Source organism: Callospermophilus lateralis, chromosome 13, assembly GCF_048772815.1.
Source record: "Callospermophilus lateralis isolate mCalLat2 chromosome 13, mCalLat2.hap1, whole genome shotgun sequence".
NCBI classification, from domain to species: Eukaryota; Metazoa; Chordata; class Mammalia; order Rodentia; family Sciuridae; genus Callospermophilus; species Callospermophilus lateralis.
In genome coordinates, this window is record NC_135317.1 from 84,387,116 (window position 1) to 84,408,587 (window position 21,472).

Genomic DNA, 21,472 nt, shown 5'->3' on the forward strand with positions numbered 1-21,472 from the left:
TCAGATATTCTGCAACATTCTGCAAAAGCCTCCCATGGCCCAAATATTTGGAGGGAGGAGGGGAGCAAAAAGAGCAAAGTTGCCTATTTGACAGTGATTGGCAAAAAACAGTAGCTCACAATACTCAAACCCAGACAATCAGAATAATAATAAAATTTTTTTTTTTAAGTTTTTCAAAACTGCCTTCCTGTAGAATTATAAAACTAGGTATCTGCATTGAATATCCAATTAAATGGTTAGTATTAACCAAGGGAAATAACTACAGACAAAAAATCAAAAAGGGTTAGTTGACTGACAGAAACCAAGGGGTTAAAAAAAATCTACTTCACTGGGCTGGGGCTGTAGCTCAGTGGCAAAGTGCTTGTCTTGCACATGTGAGGCACTGGGTTCAATCCTCAGCACCACATAAAAATAAACAAGTAAAATAAAGGCATGCTGTCCACTTGCAAATACAAAAAAAAAAATTTAAAACTCTACTTCACCATCTACAACTGGGTCAAAAGCTTTATATCCCCCCTTGAAAATAAATTTAAGAATTAAATTTATTTTAAATTAAAAAAATTTTTAAATAACATAAATTACTTCCGTTTGCTGGATGATCTGAACACTTAATTTCACTGATAGATATCAGTGATTTCACTGACAAAATTCTGTTGGAGACTAAGAGAAGAGCAGGAACTCTCACAGTGAGGCTATAGCAGAGTTACCCCTAGTTGACAGAGTGAGGTAAAGAGAGCCAGAATCAGAGGCAAGTCTGTAGTTAATTTCTTCAACAAGTTGTAAATATGAATTGTTACAATTGAGGAAATCAAGTAAAAGAAATTTATGGATTTTGATTCCTTTCCAAGTCATTGTTGGAACCTAAAAGGAAGACTTTTCCAGAAATAAAGTGATATTTCAGAGGTAGAGCAAATCGAAAAGTTCAGGCCCAGATTGGCTTAACCTACTTGGTTACATATGAAGTCAACAGTAGTAATGATTGAGAGTTGGACTGAAAATGTATTTCAAAAACTTCCTCTGAAGAGACAAAACTATTAAGAACAGATACTTATTGGGCATTTGAAATATTCCAGGATCTCTTTTAAGAGCTTCAAGTATGAGTCTTATTTCTTTCTCTCACTAATCCCATGATGCACATATGTGTTCACTTTAAAAAGAGAGCAAAATACAAGTGAAGACCTATTTATACACACAGATACTGATAGTTGAAGATTTGAAATGTGGATTTAGTTTGAAGTCTGACCTTTAAACTATTACATTTTTTTTGCTCCAAATCGAGAAATGTATAAGGGGAGATTAATGATTCAATTTATAATCTCTTGATACTTCTTGTTCAGTATAAGATTACAGTGATCTGATCATGGCTTTCTAATGTACAAAATTTTCTGCAAAATAAGTTTTGTCCTAGAGAGGAACAATAGATAAGAACAAATACTAAGGAGGTACTGTGATGAGATCAGTCAGGAAACCTAACTGGTGGGTTAGAAGGCATAAAATCAATGATTCTAAAAGAGTAGTATTTTTGATATGAATGATAAGAATTTTTAAAACATTGAAATTTAAATAATAGCATTTATAAGTAAAACTTACAACCAAAGACTTGCTTCTTCTTAAATTTTATAAATTTATAATTTTATTGTATGTCCAATTATCCCCAACATAAATGACCCAAAATACCCTGCAAAAAGTACAATGTAGAAAAGATGCCTTGGGTGAACACTTACTTACAAGCGAACTGCTTTTCCATATACTTATAATACTATACAGAGTAATTACAGCTTGAATTTCTTAATGTTAAGGAGACAGTATGATATACATATATGATAATTTATATTGTACCATAATTTTCAAGTTATTTGTGTATATAAATTAGTACAGTTCCTCTTTAGTATTTGAGTTATAAACCTTTTTAATATTGACTACATACCCCTCATCACATTTATAAACAACTTTTGCACCATATACAAATTCATTTCCTCCTTCAAGATGAAAAGAACCAAAGGGAGTATCCCCAGGATGTCCACAGGGCTTCTCTAAAATAAAAAAAAAATATATATATATATATGTATTAGTATGTTATACAGGGAACACATTTTATATAGGAGTTGGTGGACAAAGATATTTGGTATTTAATGAGAGGACAACATTGAATTTAAAGAAATTGAAAATAGCAAAGCTATTATTTTATAATGAATGCATTTTTGAATTTTGTCAGATTACTGACCTCTTTTTAAAAATAATCATGTGTTGTTTTGTATTAAAATAATAAGAATGATATAATTCAACCAGTATTGTTAACATATCAAGTATTAAGCATTTTTACAACTAAAAGATTTCATAAGGTTCACAAAAAAAGTGAAGTAGTCGGGGGCTGGGGTTATGGCTCAGTGGTAGAGTGTTCACCTAGCATGCATGAGGCACTAGGTTCAATCCTCAGCACCACATAAATGTAAAATAAAGATATTGTGTCCACCTAAAACTTAAGAATAAATATTTTTTTAAAAAGTGAAGTACTTACTCCGACAGATCCTGGCTGGATTAAGAGCCACCCATTCTCCATTTCTGCATTCCTTTATGATGTTGCCAAGGGTTCTGTAGCCAGGGCGGCATTTGTAGGTAGCCTGAGTACCCTCTGAATAAGGCTGGTCAGTCCAGGAACCAGACAGAATTTCTGTATCTTCTTTTGCAGGAGGTCCTTGGCAATCTGCAAATAATAAAAGCAAACATATGGTATGTTGGGGTTAGCTTTGCTTTTAAAAATATCTATATGGTTACTGATCCATCCATTGTATGAATGTGTGTCATGGGTTGGTTGTGATGTGTCCCCAAAAGCTCACTTATAAGATAATGCAAGAAGGTTTAGAAGAGAAATGAATGGGTTATGAGAGCTTTAACCCTATCAGTGAATTTATCTGTTGATGGGGGGATGGGGATTAACTGAGTGGTAAATAAAAGTAAGTAGGGTGTGGCTGGAGGAGATGGGTCATTAGAGTATATATATTTTGTACCTGGCCAGTGGAGTCTCTCTCTCTCCGCCTTCTGATCATCATATGAGCAGCTTCCCTCTGTCACACTCTTCCCCCTGATGTTTTGCCTCACCTCGAGCCCTGAGGAATGGAACTGCCTATCTATTAACTGAGACTTCTGAAACTGTGAACTCTCAGATAAACTTTTCCTCCTCTACAATTGTTCTGGTCAGATTTTTTAATCATAGCAACAACAGTGTGCATGTAAAACAGTGTGTGTGTGTGTGTGTGTGTGTGTGTGTGTGTGTGTTTAAAAGTAAATTGTGGGGTTGAGAGGATTAAATGAATTAAATCCAAGTGAGAAAGTCCTATTTCATGCAAACATATGGTCTTTGGCTATTTCTTACCTGGTTATGACTGCCAGCTCTGGATATGGATTAATGATCAGAACTTGAATAAATACAGGAATGGTAATGAAGAAAGAAAGAACCAGATGAACTTTGAGAGATTATGTGTAGCAAAAAATTTTCTGAAACTTGTGTAGAATCAGAGTTCCTTGCAGAAGCTTTGGACTGAAATTTCCCATATTCTCAGACAAAGAGTCCCACCAGCAAAAATGGCCTGCTTTAAGTACACAGTATCTTTATTGAACATATTTGCTATATTTGAAAATCACTCAAAATCAGATTTTAGAACAGGAAACAAAGCATCAAAGAAGCAGGTAAATTTATCAGTCTTTTGGGATAGAGGAACAAGATTCTAACCATGTTCTCAATTGAAAACATATGAGTGTGCACGCACACACACACACACACAGTCCTCTCTTCGCATCTTTTCATACCAGAAGTGGACTGACTCAAACTAAAATGCAACCCAGGCCCAAATGAGTTTAATTAGATCAAAAGAAAGCAAAAACTCTCTTTGTTGGGAGCAATTATGTAAACTTAAGTCATAACATTCCATCTCATGCAAAATGTGTGGACTCAAATGAAAATTAAAGCACACATAAAAGGTCAAAAAATATGTCCAGGAAGAGAAAATAAAGTTAGTAAATAGCAGACACTTAGCTCCTGAAGCTACAATGCTATCAATACCTTTAGAACAACTCTTTTAAGTATGTTAAAGAAACTATATAAAGAAGATGTAAAGGAGTAAAAATAAAAAGATAACCAAAACAAAATGACTCTAAAATTCATGTATTATTCTGTAAGTACAGAATAAATATGTGAAATAATGTCTCATGAGTCATATGGACACAGAGGGAAATATGTTAAACTTGAAGAAAGTCTCATGTAGAATTGCCACAAGTGAAATACAGAAAGACTAAAGTGCATAAACAAGAACAAATCAAACAGAGTAAAAAAAATGTGTCCTGCAGAATCTAGTGACACAACATATGAATAACTGGAGTTTCAAAGGAGGGAGAACTGACAGAAGCAGGTAAATTTATCAGTCTTTTGGGATAGAGGAACAAGATTCTAATCATAGCTCAATTAATTGAAAAGATTCAATGAATAGCTCAAAGGTACCTAAAATTGATTAGAGAAATCAAAACATAAATGTAAATCTCAGCAAACTCCCCAAGTATATACACAAAGGAAACCTATATTCAGACTCTGCTAAAACACACACATCAAAAAACAAACTTAAACACATACAGAAAAAACAAAAACATTTTATTTTGAGAAATCAGTGTCTTGCATTTCTAAAATCAGGTACTTAAAATTACATTTCTAAAATTAGTTAGGTGCTTAAAATTATATGTCGGTTGAGAATTAGTAAAGAAAAACATATTTTGGCTCACTGACTCAGAGGTTTAGTCCTTAAAACTATGAACTCAGAATAAATTATTTCTTTGCTAAGTAACTGTTGTCGGGTACTTTGGTCACAGCGATGAAAAGCTGACTAACATACAAATTGATACTGAAAAGTGGGGTTGTTGCTGTAAGTAACCTGACCATGTGGTTCAGAAGCCTTTTGGAGTTTGGATAAGTTTGGAGATGGAGGCTGGAGAAAACTTAGAATACTAAAAGCAAAGCTTATTAAGTAATTCTGATGGGAGCTGAGAAGGTTAGAATGTTGATAAAAATGTGAACAGTAAAAAGATTATGCTCATGAGGTTTCAGATGGTAATGAAAACTCTTAGGAACTGGATTAGAGACAAGTCACATTAGATACAGTCACATGACAGCAAAGAACTTGTCTGCAATTTGCCGGTGACCTGAAACTTTTGAGTCTCAATCTATAGTTGATGGACTAATTAATCTGGGGGAGGAAATTTCAAGGCAGCACAAATTCAGAAAGTTGCATGGGTATTGCTGGTGGGTTTTTATCCAAATTTACTGTGGTAATGAGAAGCAAAAAAACAGGAAAGATTGAAAAAGTTTTCAGTTTGGCCAAAGAAGTAGATATAGTTCCTGAAGAGATTACCACCACTAAAGAGAAGCTAAGTATTTTATCCAGAGATACTAGAAAAGATTCCTTGAGGGCACCTTAGAAAACTACACCCATTGAAGTCTTAAGGGTGTAAAATAAAAATTCATTTGAAAAGAGATCATAGGAGCAACCTGCCTTTATAAGAGTGACCTATGAAGTTCCTTCCTCATGGGTCCTTAAATAATGTTCAGTTGTCTAGACTCAAGGGCCCCTGCAACCATAGTCAAGGAGCCCAGCTATTCCTTGAGCTGGCAGCAGGAGTTGGCATCATCCATGTGGTGCTAGTTGTTCAAGAATGTAGGATTCTGGAGTTGGGGATCGTGGAGGCCTCCACTGAGATTTCACAGGAAGTCCTGGGGGGCCAGGCAAAGTGCAGAAGGGTCAGAATCTCTTCAGGTAGCCCCTGAGACAGAAATGCATAAAAATGTGAGACTGAAGCTAAAGCTGCAGTAGAGACCTTAGGAATTAAGAGATTCTAGTAACATGGAACATCTGCCAAGGAAAGCTGTAGGAAGCAATGAGCAGAGCCATCCAAGAGAGAAGCCATGTTGGTTGCAGCCCACAAGGCCAAAGGGGTGGAGCCACAGCAAAGAGATTCACATCTCACCACAATCTATGTAAGAGAATTCACATTCTCTTAAATCTTCTCTAACTATCCACTATATTTGACACTCAGTTGTTTAACTCACTAATATTTTGTGCCATTAATCTACTATCATATTTGTTTATTTTATCAATATTTTCATTTTTTCTTTTATTTTTTGAAAAAGTGATAGATTAAAACAAAAATGAATGGATAAAAAAATGTGGCATTTATACACAATGAAGTATTACTCTGCACTAAAAAATGACAAAATCATGGAATTTTCAGGGAAATGGATGGCACTAGAGCAGATTATGCTAAGTGAAGCTAGCCAATCCCTAAAAAAAAATGCCAAATGTCATCTTTGATATAAGGAGAGCAACTAAGAACAGAATAGGGAGGAAGAGCATGAGAAGAAGATCACCATTAAACAGGGTCGAGAGGGGGGAGGGAAAGAGAGAGAGAAGGGAAATTGCATGGTAAAGGAAGGAGACCCTCATTGTTATACAAAATTACATATAAGAGGAAGTGAGGGGAAAGGGGAAAAAACAAGAGAGAGAAATGAATTACAGTAGATGGGTAGAGGGAGAAGATGGGAGGAGAGGGGAGGGGAGGGGAGGGGGGATAGTAGAGGACAGGAAGGGCAGCAGCATATAACAGATACTAGTATGGCAGTATGTAAAAAAGTGGATGTGGAACTGATGTGAATCTGCAATATGTATATGGGGGGAAAATGGGAGTTCATAATCTGCTTGAATCAAATGTATGAAATATGATATGTCAAGAGCTTTGTAATGTTTTGAACAACTAATAATTAAAAAAACTAAAAAAAAATTACACCTAATAACAGTTTACAATGTGGTATTTCCCTGTTTGTATAGTCTGTATAATGTTTAAGTCAAACTAAACATCTATCTTCTCAATGACCTATAATTTTTTCTTGGTGAAAACATCTTTTTAATTGTTAATTATTTGTATATATTTATGGAGTCTTTATGATGTTTTAATGCATGTATACTTGGCACAATGTCCAAATCAGGGCAAATATCTTTCTCCTCAAACATTTATTTCTTTGCAGTTAGAATATTCAAAATCCTTTCTCCAGTTCTTGAAATACACAATACATTATCATAATTGATAATTACCCTACATACAATAGAAAACTGAATATTTTAAACATTATGATTAAATATTAAAATATAAAGTTTAATAAATAAAACAAATTTCAAAAACAATACACATATTAGAGTATTTTAAAAATTAAAAAAACCTATTCAAAATTAAACTGAAAATTGCATTCTTCTTTCCAGTAAGAAAAGCACTAATACTTCCAAAAATCAAATGTTAAAATGAAAAAAAAAATTCATTATCTTAAGAACAGTCATTAACATGACCATTACTTGATAGGTTTATTACGCAAAAGTAATGAAAGTGATAAAAGTCAAATTAAATCCTGAATGAGTTCACCCTGGTGAAGCCAGAATTAGCCAGGCAGTCAACATAGACAGGTAAATCGAGTCAGGTGGAATCAAGGAGGCCAATTTGAGTAAGTCCAGGAAGTTGGAGTCTGCCCCTCAGGGACTTCAGAGCCCTTCCTCCACCCTTATCATGATAACCTGCCCTGTTCCAGCCTGTTGCTAAGGTAATCTGCCCCAGGAGCTGTCCCTCCCTCCAGGGAGTTGTAAAAGCTGTTAATTAATGTGTCCTGGGCTGCTTCATCTGGCCAATCCCCCTGTCCATCTGCTTCTCACCTTTTGGTCATTCCACCTGAGCATCTCCTGGGCCTAGTCACATACACAGAAAGGAGAGAGATACGGGGAAGAGAGCAGGAGAACAAAGGAAGCCTAAGACATTAAAAAAAAAAAAAAAAAAAAAAAAAAAAAAAGGCAGAATACCCTCACTTCTTAAGATACCAGGATACCAGCCATGGCCTCCTTCTTCCTCCTGGGAGAAGTCTTTGTTACCCCTTTCTAAATAAACCCTGCTTTATATTCTTGCCTCAGTGTGCTTCTCTAGTGTTATACTTCAACATGTGAGGAAGCAGGATTCCTCTCGGGTAACTGGTGGTATCACTGGTGTGAATGCCTAGCTTCATTTTAAAGAATACACAGAAAACCAAAGAAAAGAGTGAAATCTTAAACTGGTCAAAGAAAAAGTCAGATTCATTTAATGGCAGTTAATGGTTAGACTTACAGCAGACTTCTCAATAGCGGTAACAAGCTAGAAGATATTAAAAGATCTTTTTAATTTGCAAAAAGATGTAATTACCAATCTAGAATTCTACATACAGAAATAATTTTTCAAGAATGAAAATTTGATCAATAAAATTTGAGAAAATTGCCTCCATAAATTCACATTAATAAAACAATAACAAATGAACTAAAAGATATACTTCAGAAAAAGAAAAATGCCCCTGGATATAGGGTCTATGATAATAGAAGAAATGAAGAGCAAAGGAAATGATATACACAGGAGTAAATCTAAATTATGTACATATATAATCTTATGCTGTTTAAACACACAAGTGTGCATACACACACATATATAAACTACATGACAATGGTGTATAAACTGAGAAAAGGGAATTGATGTCTTATAAGCTCTCAGTGTTGAGAAGAGTGATAGTTTTCTTCTTTTATTTTAATAATTTTTATTTTATTTTTTACACAAATGGAGCACAACTTTTCATTTCTCTGGTTGTACATGATGTAGAGTTACACCATTTGTGCACTCATACATAGGTATAATAATTGGTATTTGAAAATGGCTGAGCCTCCATCTTTTGTTTTTCCATCAAACACTTCTATGTGCTACTAGGATGGCAGGCAATAAATCTATTGACTTTACTTCAGGTGATTATTCAAGGTAAAAATTCTGGAAGAAATTTTACTGTGAACAGCAGTTGCCTTCTCTGTGAGTTCCAGTCTGCTTGTGACCTTCTCTTTCTGACTTCCCACCATGTAGATTTCGGACTTGTATATATTGTTGCCATAATTTCCTAAGCAACTAGGAAGAAATCTCTTTTAAGAGCTAGATAGATAAATGGGTATATTGATCAACTGATGGGCATTTAGATAATCTTCTGCTGATTAGACTTCTGAAGTCTGAATGATAAATTAGCCTCAGACTTTGTTAACAAGGCTCATACTATTATATCCATGTTTGTTGCTTCCCCAACATTCATGTTTAAACCAAAGCACCAATGTGTTGGTATTAGGAGATGGAGTTTTGGGGAGGTAGTTAGGTTGTGAAGGTAGAGCTCTCATGACTACGTTAAAAGAAATTCTAGAGTGGTTTTACTAAGGAGGCTGCCCTGTCCATTCCACTGTGTGAGGACACAAGTAAAAGGTGCTGTCTATGAACCAGAAGGTGCCCTCAGTTGATTCTCCCCTGGCACCTTTTCATACTTCCAGCCTTCAGAACTGTCAAAAACAAACATCTGTGGTTTTTTAAACTACCCAGTTAATGATGGTGTGTTATAACAGTCCAAATGAACTAAAACAACTACTTTCAATTTCTAATTAATTGCCAAAGTTATAGAAGCAGAATTGAGATGAAAATTTTAACCTACTTGAAGGGAAAAATTAAATCAAAAAAAAATTAACCAACTCAGAAGGCAGCAAGATAGTAAAGAGGAATCAAATACAGTAAAAGGGATTAAGTTAGATTTTAACTGCAACACATCAGTAATTTTATGACACAGAAATGGATTGAATGTTCCAGTTTCATGGGAAAACTGGCTATCCATATGAAGAAGGATGAAACTAGACTTTTATCTCTCACACTGCACAAAAAACAACTCAAAATGGATCAAAGACCTAGGAATTAGACCAGAAACTATGCAACTCCTAGAAGAAAATGTAGGGTCATTACTTCAACATATAGGCACAGGGAAAACTTTATTAACAGGATACCTAACATTCAGGAAAAATAGCCAATAGTTAATAAATGGGATGGTATCAAATTTAAAATCGTCTTCACAGCAAAGGAAGCAATTAAGAATGTGAAGAGGGAACCTACAGAATGGGAGAAAACCTTTATTAGTTACTCTTCTGATATAGGTTAATATCTAGGATATATAAAGAACTCAAAAAATTTCACACCAAAAAAATACAATAACCCAATTACTAAAAGGGCAAACAAATTAAACACCAATTTCTCAAAAGAAGAAATACAAATACATATGAAAAACATGTTCCACATCATTAGTAATCAAGGAAATGCAAATCAAAACTATACTGAGATTTCATCTCACACCAGTCAGAATGCCAGTCATCTAGAATACTAATAATGCCGGGAGCAGTGAAGCATGCCTTTAATCCCAGAGACTCAGCAGACTGAGACAGTAGAATCTCAAGTTCAAAGCCAGCCTCAGCAATTTAGCAAGTCCCTAAGCAACTCAGTGAGATCTTGCCTCTAAATAAAATATAAAAAAGGGCTGGGTTCAGTGGTTAAATGCCCCTGGTATCAGTCCTCAGTACAAAAAAAAAAAAAGTCTAAAATAAAATGTGAATCACCTAGTTGAAAAATATATATATATACACATATATATACACACACACATACATACATATGTATATATACACACATATGTGTACATATATGTGTGTATGTGTGCATATATATACATATATATGTATACACACACACACACACACACACATATATATATACTCTAAGATTTTATATATAAAATCTTAGAGTATATATATTTCAAAATTACTGTTGGAGACAGTGTGTAAGTGTGTACCTCTTAATAAGTGATGAGAACAAAGCAAGAAAAATTCTTAAGGATATTTTGAGAAACTTAAAAAACAAAAGACTTATTTTACATACAAAGAACACTGTACCCAAGAATATTTCAAAAAAACACATAAAATATAATAATAAATTACATTAGATGATCACAATGCAAGTTCTGATAAATTTCAAAATATCAAAATCAAAATATATTCTTGTTCCCCCATGTAATAGGAAGAAATCCTAGAAAATAGCAATAAAAAATAATTAGTTTACAAATACATAAAGTCTTCTATAGGTCAATGAGCAAATCAATGAGAATTAGAAAGTATTTTGAAGTGAACAATAACCAAAATTTTACACAAACATTAAGTAAAATAAATGAAAATACAGAAAGGAGGTAAAACTTAAGGAAGTGAGAATTCTCAAAAAGCTAGTAAAAATAGCTATTTAGAAAGAAATTTGTAAATAATAGTAAAAAGAGCAGAAATAATAAAATGAAAAAAAAATACACAATATATAAAGTATTAAAGAAACTAAAAGCTAGTTTGTGGACAAAACAAAATTAATGCAATCCTGACAAGACTAATCAAGAGTAAAGGGAGGGGGCACAAATAATCATCATTAGGAACAAAAAGGAATGATTAGAATTATTTGTAATAGAATATGTTCATATTTTATTTACTTATATGTATTATATTTTACAATAAAATATGAAAGAAAAATTGACAATCTTATTTGTAAGATTAATTATATGATATAGAAAACAAAAACAAAATTAATAAATATGGGGGTAGGAAGGATAGTAGAATGAATCAGACATTATTGCCCTATGTACATGTATGACAATATAACCAGTGGGATTCTACATTGTGTACAACCAGAAGAATGAGAAATTATACTTCATCTATGTGTGATGTGTTAGGGTGCATTTTACTGTCATGTATAGCTTTAGAACAAACAAAAGTAAATAAAATCAAATGAAAAAATAAATATGCTGGTTATTGATTTTAATTGTTAATGCTTTTAAGACAATGTGCTGTTTAATTAAGACACAATAACAGTGATATTAGAAACATTGCATCTTAGTTTTTAAAAATGGCAAATTTTAAGATATTTATTATCATAAATATTTGTTAGATTATTATTTCAATTGTCAAACTTCTTTTATTACTTGGTTTTATAATACTGGTAATTATTTAACCTTCTGTTCTGGAATTTCTTTTTAAAGAATAAGGGGAAAGTGGCTGGGGTTGTGGCTCAGTGGTAGAGCACTTGCGTTGTATAAGGCACAGGGTTCGATCCTCAGCACCACATATAAATAAATAAATAAATAAATAAATAAATAAATGTATTGTGTTAATCTATAACTAAAAATATTTTTTTAAAAAGTAAGGGGAATTAATAACATAACTGAGCAATGTTTTACATTTCATAAAAACAAAAACAAACAAAAACATTCCTGTGAAATTGCATTTTGGGAAAAAATTAAATATCTGTGTAGGCTGTAATATTCATTGATTTTCCTCTGAAGATTTTGTAAAATATTTTAACATTAGTGTTAGTGAAGTTGGTTAATGTGAGCTTCCTCACTAGAGCTTTGATTTTCATAATTTAAACAAACAAAATCTTCTCCACTAGGTGGTGCCAATATCCCATTACAAAACACCACCACTCTCCACCCTTCACCACTACCAAAAAGCCTGATGTTTTTGTTTTGATATTTCACGTCCAGGTTGCTACATGGAGAATTTCTCTTCAGTTATAGGTTGGAGTGTGTGTCTTTAACTTTCAAAATCTAGATCAATTTTGTGGAGTTCCTGTTACTGGGAAAATACATTTGTTAAATTTCAAATGTAGTTCCCAACATTGCAAGTAGCGACTATTTCCACAACCTTTGCATTTTAATAAATCCGGTTCCTTTGTTTTTATTAAGTTAATGGAACAAAGTGATATGCAAAGTTTCCTATCAATTTATTTGATTAAAATCACTTTTATTAAAGGAATACCTCTACCCAAAATGTAGTTCATCTGCAAAGAGTTTGGCCCAGAGGCCAATAATCTTTTTCTGCTTACTATTCCAATTTCAAACAATATGTTTATACTGCTAATTCTTGATCTTTCAAATTTAGTTACTTTTAACAAGATATGAAATATAAGGCCATATCTCTTCCTACCAGCTCCTCAAAAACTTACTTTGCGTATAGGTGTTATTCATACCTAAGGAATTCTTATACGATTACCTTTTCTTTTCCTTTTTCTGTTTTTTTTTTGTTGTTGTTGTTGTTGTTGTTGTTTTGTTTAACCACAAATAATTTTTAACACTCCAGTGCTTTGTTTCACAATTTTAAGTGGCATTACTGGATTTTGTAAGAAAATAAATTATCATCCCTTCTCCATTTCCTCACATTATGTTATTGACCAGCCTAACTTGACTGTAGGCCTCAACTCTTCTATTCTTCCAGGCCATTCTGCACAAAACCACATGATTTTTGCAGATCTGATAACGCCACTCCTGTGATTAACATTCTTCTCAGACATCTCCTTTTTACTAAGGAGTCTTCATTCCTTACCTCCACCTGGACGGAAACACATTATCTGGCTCTTGCCCTTCTTCTCTCCAGTTTCTTCTCATAAGTGTCCCATTTATTAACTGTGACAGATCTACCCTGGTTTGTTTGTAATTTGTTAAGCATCTCAAAACTTATTTCTCTTTAGTTTTCTTTCTTTCTTTCCTTTTTTTAAAGATCTATTTTTCTATTTGTTTCTCCCTCTAAGAATATTTGTACTACAGATTTTTGATGACTGGCTTTGCTTCATTTTTCAAAACTCTATTCAAATGCTGCTTGCTCAAAGCCATCCACTTATTATTAGTAGGTCCCCAAGTCTAGTTCATCTAATGTTGCAACACAGTTCCACCCCAATTTCTTTCCTTTGGCCCTTGTTTCCTTCATAACTTAGTTTATAATTCAGAACTGTTGCTCTGAATTAGGATTTTTGTCTATCACTCTCAAAGTATAAGCTAAATGAAATTGAGGACTGTCTCTGTTTGTATGGTAGAATAATTTTCAATAATATTTAATGTCTTCTCTCTTCAAATACATCTTGTCTATTTTTGTTCTAATCCCCAATACATGGAATTTTTATTACTAACATATCAGCAAAAATATTTCAAGTAATAATTCACCATATCAAATTATAACAATAGTTAAGCATTTTATGTGTTAGGATGTAATAAAGCCTGAATCAACAAAAAAACTACATGTTCAAGCTTAATTAAAAATATTCTCAAAAATTTCTAAGTAATCAATAAGTTATTTTGCTCCAAATAATCAAACCATCAACATGTATGTACACATTTTCTTGAATTAAATTGGCAGTTCTTAAAGAAAATTGAGCAGGGACTTATTAAATAGGCAGTATAAAAATATTTTTCAAAGTGTGCAAATATTTTTTCATGTTTGATTTATCTTAAAACTTTAAAAAATTTCTATGTTATGCTTCCAATTACAGATTAATAAGTAAAGTCAGTGTTCTTATATCCAAGTATTTATTTGGATTTAAACAACAAATGTTTCATCCTATGCATTTAATAGTCATTTAATTATCATTTAGCTTTTTTTAACTTTCAAATTTAAGAGAATGTATCTTTGTAATATTGTATCTTTGAAATTTTTTATTGTTCCATTATGATTATAGATAATAGTGGGATTTAGAAAACTTTACTTAAATTTTTCCCACTTTTTTTTTTTTTTTTTTACATTTGCTCCATTTTTCTAAAATCACTTTTTGGTGGGGGGGGGGAAGAGTAGAGAAGGAGATATTTTTAAATAGCCTACTTCTTAACTTAGATTATGGTAGAATACACTAAAAACCCAAACTACAAAACCAATTTTAACAAAAATAAAGCAAGTGAACAAGATGGAAATAGAAAAAAGCAGATATTTTGCATCAAATTTCTTTCCTATCTTCTCATGGATATACATGAGTATACTTTATATGCATATATGAGATATGATCCAAATAGCTTCTAAAATGTTATTCAAATTATAAGTATCATGAGAAGAAAGGTAATTGGGAAAAGTGGTGTAAAGAAAATATCAGTGGCAGCAAGGAAGTTTTTGAAAAAATAAACTCTAAAAAAGGAATAGAGTTTATGTTGCACTTAATAAGATTTCAAAAAATAAAATTGTATCTTTTTATATTTAAAAAGATGATTGCACAATTTCTTTGTAACATTTTTTAATAGTGAAAAAGAATATGATGATTATTCCAGGGTGGGGCTGGGGTTGTAGCTCAGTGGTGAAGTGATTGCCTAATGTGTGTGAGGCTCTGGGTTCGATCCTGAGCACAACATAAAAATAAATGAATAAATAAAGGTATTGTGTCCATCTATAACCAAAAAAAAAAATTATTAAAAAAAGATCATTCCAGGATCATAAAAAGAGAATGGAAAAACAGGTAACAGCCATAAGAAACTGGGTAGAATAATAGGTATGCCATAATTAGGTTGAAATACATTACTATCAGAAAACAGCTTGATTCCTCTGAGATCAAATCTCTCGAAACATGTAGTGTTTGAGTAGCTATTACCTGTTGCCCATCATTGTTTCAGTCTTATGGAATGAGTTTTCATGACGCTTGACTGGCTGCCACAAAAAGCAGCTTAGCCGCAGGGCAACATTAAAATGAGACCCTGAGTACCCTGCAGTAGGAATAATTTAGCATCTGAGTAATTATCAGGGAATATTGGGGATAAATATTAAGAGAGAAAGGAAGCTGGGCACGGTGGTGCACACCCACAATCCCAGCGGCTCATGAGGCTGATGCAGGAGGATCATGAGTTCAAAACCAGCCTCAGCAAAAAGCAAGGAGCTAAGCAACTCAATGAGATCCTGTCTCTAAATAAAATATTAAAAAGGGCTGGGGATGTGGCTGATAGAGCAAATGGAAACATGGAGACAGGTTTGCACATTTGATGTTCCTCCGTCTTTAATGACTTCTTTGACTACTTTTCCTGGCTAACTCCTACTCAATCTTCAAAACCTATCCTGGGGAGTTGGGGTTGTGGCGCAGCTGTATAGCACTCGTCTAGCGCCTGTGAGGAACTGGGTTCAATCCTCAGCACCACATAAAAATAAATAAATAAATGTCCAACTATAATATGTGTGTGTGTGTGTGTGTGTGTGTGTGTGTGTATCCATCCCTATCCTGGATACCATAACAATCTTAATGTACTTCTCTCCTTATTCCATCTTTTAAAAACCAACTTCCCAACCACACCCTACCCTGTTCATACCTCCCAATTTATTTTCCTGCTTTACCTACATAGTCCTATAGTATCTTTTGTTTATGTCTGTAATGCTAGTTTATGATAAAATACAATGTATTACTATACTAAAATATTCATTTTTTTTTTGTTCCACTAAGCTATCTCCTTTAGAAAGTACTTGTCATACTCTGTCTAGCACTTAGAAGTCACAAAGTGATCACTGAATGAATGAATGAATGAATGAATGAAAATGAAACTATCTAGGAGATCTCCCATTTGATCTATAGGTTTTGGCCCATAGGAAAAGGGAATATTAGACAGCAACAAATGTAAAAATACAAATACATTGAGGAAACAATGTTTAGTGCACTTAAAAGCTGTTCCATGAACCCAGAAACTCTAATTTCTGTAATTCCATTATGCATCTGGTCTATGTGTCCCAAGTCTGAATTTATGATACAGTTTTGAACTAAGGAATCACTTTAATTTAGCTTAAAAAAGAAAAAAAACTTTCAGGAACCTTTGAAGGAACGTTCTATAATCACCTTTCTATCTCTTACATTTCCAGTTAACAAGGTTTATGAGAAACTTGGCTTTCTAAGTTAAAATGTCAAAACAAATAAAAGTGCTCTGTCAAATCTTTATGTTCTTTTTCTTTTATTATTTCATGCTGGGTTTTTTTTTTCCCTCTGTTCCATTAATTTATTTTCTCTGAGTTATTTTTTACAATGCTTCTTTATATAATTTTAAGCAAAAATGTAACACATTTTTCCAATTACCTCATGCCCTTTTCATGTACAAGGTTCTGAGATTTATTAAAGTTAAGAAATGGATAAAGTGCACATTAGTTAACTGAGCACAAGACAGATTGGTTGGCAGAATCTCAAAGACCTAGGCATGTCGGGGGAAGGTGTGAGGGGAGGAGGCATAATTGCAAAGAAGGAAAAATGGTAGACTGAAAAAAAACCCAGAGACTTAGTGGATAAAAACAGACCAATTTTAACTTTGGATCTGATCTTAGTAACCAAAGGCCAAAAATGAAAACTGGTTACAAACAAATTTTTGAACTTACATGTAGAAACTTACTTCTCCCTTAGAATGATGTCAGTTTGCCATGTGTAAATATTTAGTTTCAGTTTAAAATTGTATGCAGGAAGGGCAACATATGCTTTGCCAGAATATGCCTAAATTTACAGTGAACAAGACCTGCCTCAGTACACCTCTCACTTTCCCACCATCTCTGAGGAGGGTGTCTGTACCCCTGGTCACTCTGTGTAGTGCTTCATCCCTCTCCTCTACCTGGGAGCACCTGGTGTTTGAGAATTACTCTGTCCTTTTCTTATTCTTGTTACCATCCATTTCTACCTTCCCCCACTAAAATGGTTATAACATTGCCAGGTAATAATAATTCACAGGAAATTATGGAGGATAATTAAAGTATTGATTCAGAGTGTTTGTCATTCCATGTAAATTACAGATTGGTTGAATTTATGACAACATCAACTTGCAAAGTATTTCAGGAGAAGAGAAGATATTAAAGACAACTGAGATATTGCATGGGATTCCACTTTGTATTCTAGTCATATAGGTAAAAACCCATATACCTATCTCTGATTATGTGGAGTTTGGGCGAAATGGGGGATTTTATTTGTCACACTGAAATTAAAACCATTTGAGATGATATAGTATCACTTTTTTTGGATAAGAAAATGACATAACATTTATATGTTTATCTTTATCAAGAGCAATTTTTATTGATGTGTATTTAGTTTTTATATGATATATCAGTTTTTTTCACATTAGGGTTAACTCAAATTTTAAAATATCTTACACCTGAAACAATGTATTTTGTAACAAAACTAATTCTCCTTTTCTTGACTGAAATGGAACCTCTCAATCTTTAATCTATAAGGTCTTTCTAGGCCTCAAAGAACATTTTTTGCCCTCTAAACCTCCAGCATCAGAAAACGCTATCTCCCCAAACGCCATAAGCCAGCACATATTTCAGTTGGACATAGTTCAGTATAGTTTTAATCTGTTTACTTTAATGATCTTGTAATTTGGGGGTTATGGCCTAATCACAGATAGTATTTAATTGTTAGATCCTAAATTTTCAAGATCTACTGGAAAAGCTTGGTCATAATACATTCAATAAAACTGAAACTCTGGTTTGATTAAGGAACTGTAATTTATACTTTGTCTTGTAAGTCCCACCCAATTCTCAGCATCCCCTGGTCTCTCCTGGAGCCAAGACCTTTCACAAGAAAAAAGCAACTTATGCTCCTACACAAGGAGGAATGTGAATGCAGATCAAACACTACATTCAAGGTGCCACTTGGTCCTCAACATAGTAAAAGGGGAGAACAAACAGAAAGTTGAGTTTACACATTTTCCCTGCTATTATTATTCTGTAGGAGTATTGGTTTTCTGAGGAATGTTTACTCTTATCAAGGCAAAAGAAATTTATGAAATGTTTACATTTTGTGTCTAGTGGAATAGAGCAGATTGTGGCAGTTTTCAAAACTATTTCAATCTCTCAATTTAGTATTTAGTATTCAATGAGGAAAATAAAAACAGAAGCAAATATGGAAGTATATATGAATACTTTCAGCAATCAAGGCTATTCTGCTTAGTAAAATTTCTCTGAGGCATAATTGATGAAATCGGTGACATTTTCAACTAATTATTTCAGAGACTTTCTGAAAAGAAAGGAATAAAATAGGAATCCTATATCCACTGAAAATTCATAAAATTTTTCTTATTGGCTTACTATCTTACATGTGGTTTGATGGCTATTATGAGGCTGATCTAAATAATATTTTAAATTCTAGAATTTTTTTTTATCTGTTAGGAATATAGCCAGATAAAGAGTTGTTCCCACTACAACATGAATGTGCTATTGCTCAATTCACCAGCAGGAACTGATATTACATTTAAACACACATTGAAGAAAAGTAAAATACAAGTGAAATAAGCCAGCTGGAATTGATTATGCAATGAAGAATTTAAATCAATCTTATTGAATAATCATGTATACTGTGCTGCACTCCATTTTAATAATATTTCAAATTCCACTTTGTAATCATTTAAACAACTCAATTTAACTTGGTCTTAATGAAAAATTCGTTATAAAAAATAAAATAAATCTTCCTTACATTGTAAATGATATCTACATAAAACTTCAGCAAACAGTATGTTATGTAAAACATTAAAAGCATTCCCATAAAATAAGAAAAGACAAAAACATTTACTTAAGGGAAAAGAAAGTTTGCTACAATTGGTAATATTCACATTCTTTTAGACCTTTTTGCAAATGCAATAATACTTTATTTTCAAATTCCAATTATTGTATTTATATGTGCAAGAAACTGATATCTGCATGGTTTTAAAAGTAGCCAAATTGTACTTTTATGAAAATATGTACTTTTATGAAAATACCACAATGAATGCACTAATAAAAACATAAAATAAGTAAATAAATAAATAAGCACATAAATACATAAAGTTTTTTTTTTTTTTTTTTTTTTTTTAAATCACTAGATATGGGTAGGGATGTAACTCTGGTAGAGTACTTTCTTTGCACTGTATGAAAGACCTTGAGTTTAATCCCCAGTATTGAGGGGGAAAAAAAGTGGCTGGATATAAGGTTTATGAGCTAATAAGCAATAACATATTAGAATATATAACTTTAAAAAAGGGTACAATATTTGAAAACATATTAACTTTTTAAAAATTTTCCTAAAGAACATAACTGAAATAACTTTTTAAATAACTTCAAATAAATTTTAAATAATTTTTAAAAAATTCCTGAAAAACATAACTGAAAAAAAATCTGAATTTATTTTCTAGATTGGAAAACCTCCAAGGAGAAAAGTTCTGTAACATTTGCTAATACTCTTAATTTGCTAATACTCTTCAGGGGCTAGATACTATATTGTAGGCACTCAATCAAAATGTTTTGAATAAGTAAAAAGTTTGGGGAGATTATGAATGATATGTTTTTCAATTGACACTGTAATGTTGCTCAGATACCTATCACATATCTAGTTACCTATCATGAATTAGGAAAGCAAACTTCCCTGAGGATAAAAATTTTAATCTATTGGTAATTATAGGTGGAATTAAATTTAATTATAGGGGCTGGAGCTGGGGCTCAGTGGTAAAGCACTTGCCTCGCACGAATGAGGCACTAGGTTCGAGTCTCATCACGACATAAAAATAAATGAATAAAGATATTGTTTTCATCTACAACTAAAAATAATTTTTTAAAAATTTGATTATAAATTCATAATTTGTTTTGCTAATATTAGAAAAAAATCTTAGTGCTCACATTTACTAATCCAAAAGACTGTTCTCAGAGAATATACCTTATAGATAACCCTAAGAAAAAAGAAACCAAATGAAAAAGTTAAATGCTACAAATATTGTATATTCAATTGTGTTTCAAACTGATATGTTCTTCTCATTCTAATAATACAAGTAATGTTTTTCTACGAGACTTTTAAGGCCATGGCAATATCATTTTTAAATTATTAATTTTTAGAAAGAGTTAAAAATCATATCTGAAATAAATCAAATCATTATATGATTTGAAGGCTTTCTTTGATTATGTATATATGCACATATCTCTTACTACTTTCACATAAAGCATACTGATGAAACTTCTAAACAAAAAGAGTAGATTGTATCTTATGTTAATTACATGGAAAATGATCATACCAGATTGAAATAGTTTCTTAAATTATACATTAAATAAAATTGTGAATAGTCAGGTATGCCATTCAAATAAGGTAATTACATTTTTTAAAAATATTTATTTAGTTGTAGATGAACACACAGTATCTTTATTTGTTTTTATGTGGTGCTGAGGATTGAACCCAGTGCCTCACACATGCCAGGCAAGCACTTTACCACTGAGCTACAGCCCCAGCCCAGGTAATTCCATTTTTAACGTATAAAATGTCAAAAGCCAAACACTGAGCTACAAACTACTAATTAAATCATATTTTCTAGACTAAATTTTAATTATGTGGAAAAATAACATCAGCAAATGTTTCCTAATACACTTATGAGGAAAAAGCTTTTTTGTTTTCATCTTACCTTCTGCTGTACAAACAGTCCATAATATCAACCAAATAATCTTTGCAGGCAACCTCATGTTTTGCATCTTTTAAGGGCACATTTATTAGCTGAGAGTGCTCACAGGGTCCAGTTCACCTCTGCTAAAAATCGCAATCAGGACAGGAAAGTACTTGCTTCTAAAGGAAGTTGAAAGAGCTTGGGAAATAGGGGTTACTGGATGCTCCACCCATCAGAAACTTTCGCAAAGCAAACGAGGAGAAAAAAAACAAACAATCCTACTAATCCTAGCAGCACTAGAACTTGATCCAGATTCTTACTGCACTCCCACTGAATGCTAATGCTGTGATCTCTCTTTGATTTGTTCTGGTAAATGAAGGCATGTTCTCTATTGGA

The 21,472-nt window shown here is 32.8% G+C and overlaps 1 protein-coding gene across 2 annotated transcripts in view; it reads right to left on the reverse strand.

The window, feature by feature from the left end:
- LOC143412221 (complement factor H-like) overlaps nt 1-21,240 on the reverse strand; it is an 80,750-nt gene extending 59,510 nt beyond the window's left edge. For both annotated transcript variants that reach the window (XM_077110706.1, XM_077110705.1), the window contains exons 1-3: nt 21,098-21,240; nt 2,519-2,704; nt 1,928-2,033 (exon numbers count right to left, since the gene is read on the reverse strand). In XM_077110706.1, coding sequence (XP_076966821.1) covers nt 1,928-2,033; nt 2,519-2,704; nt 21,098-21,164 — 359 coding nt within the window. In that variant the 5' untranslated portion in view covers nt 21,165-21,240. The remainder of the gene's footprint in view (nt 1-1,927; nt 2,034-2,518; nt 2,705-21,097) is intronic.
- Between the last annotated feature and the right edge of the window lie 232 nt (nt 21,241-21,472).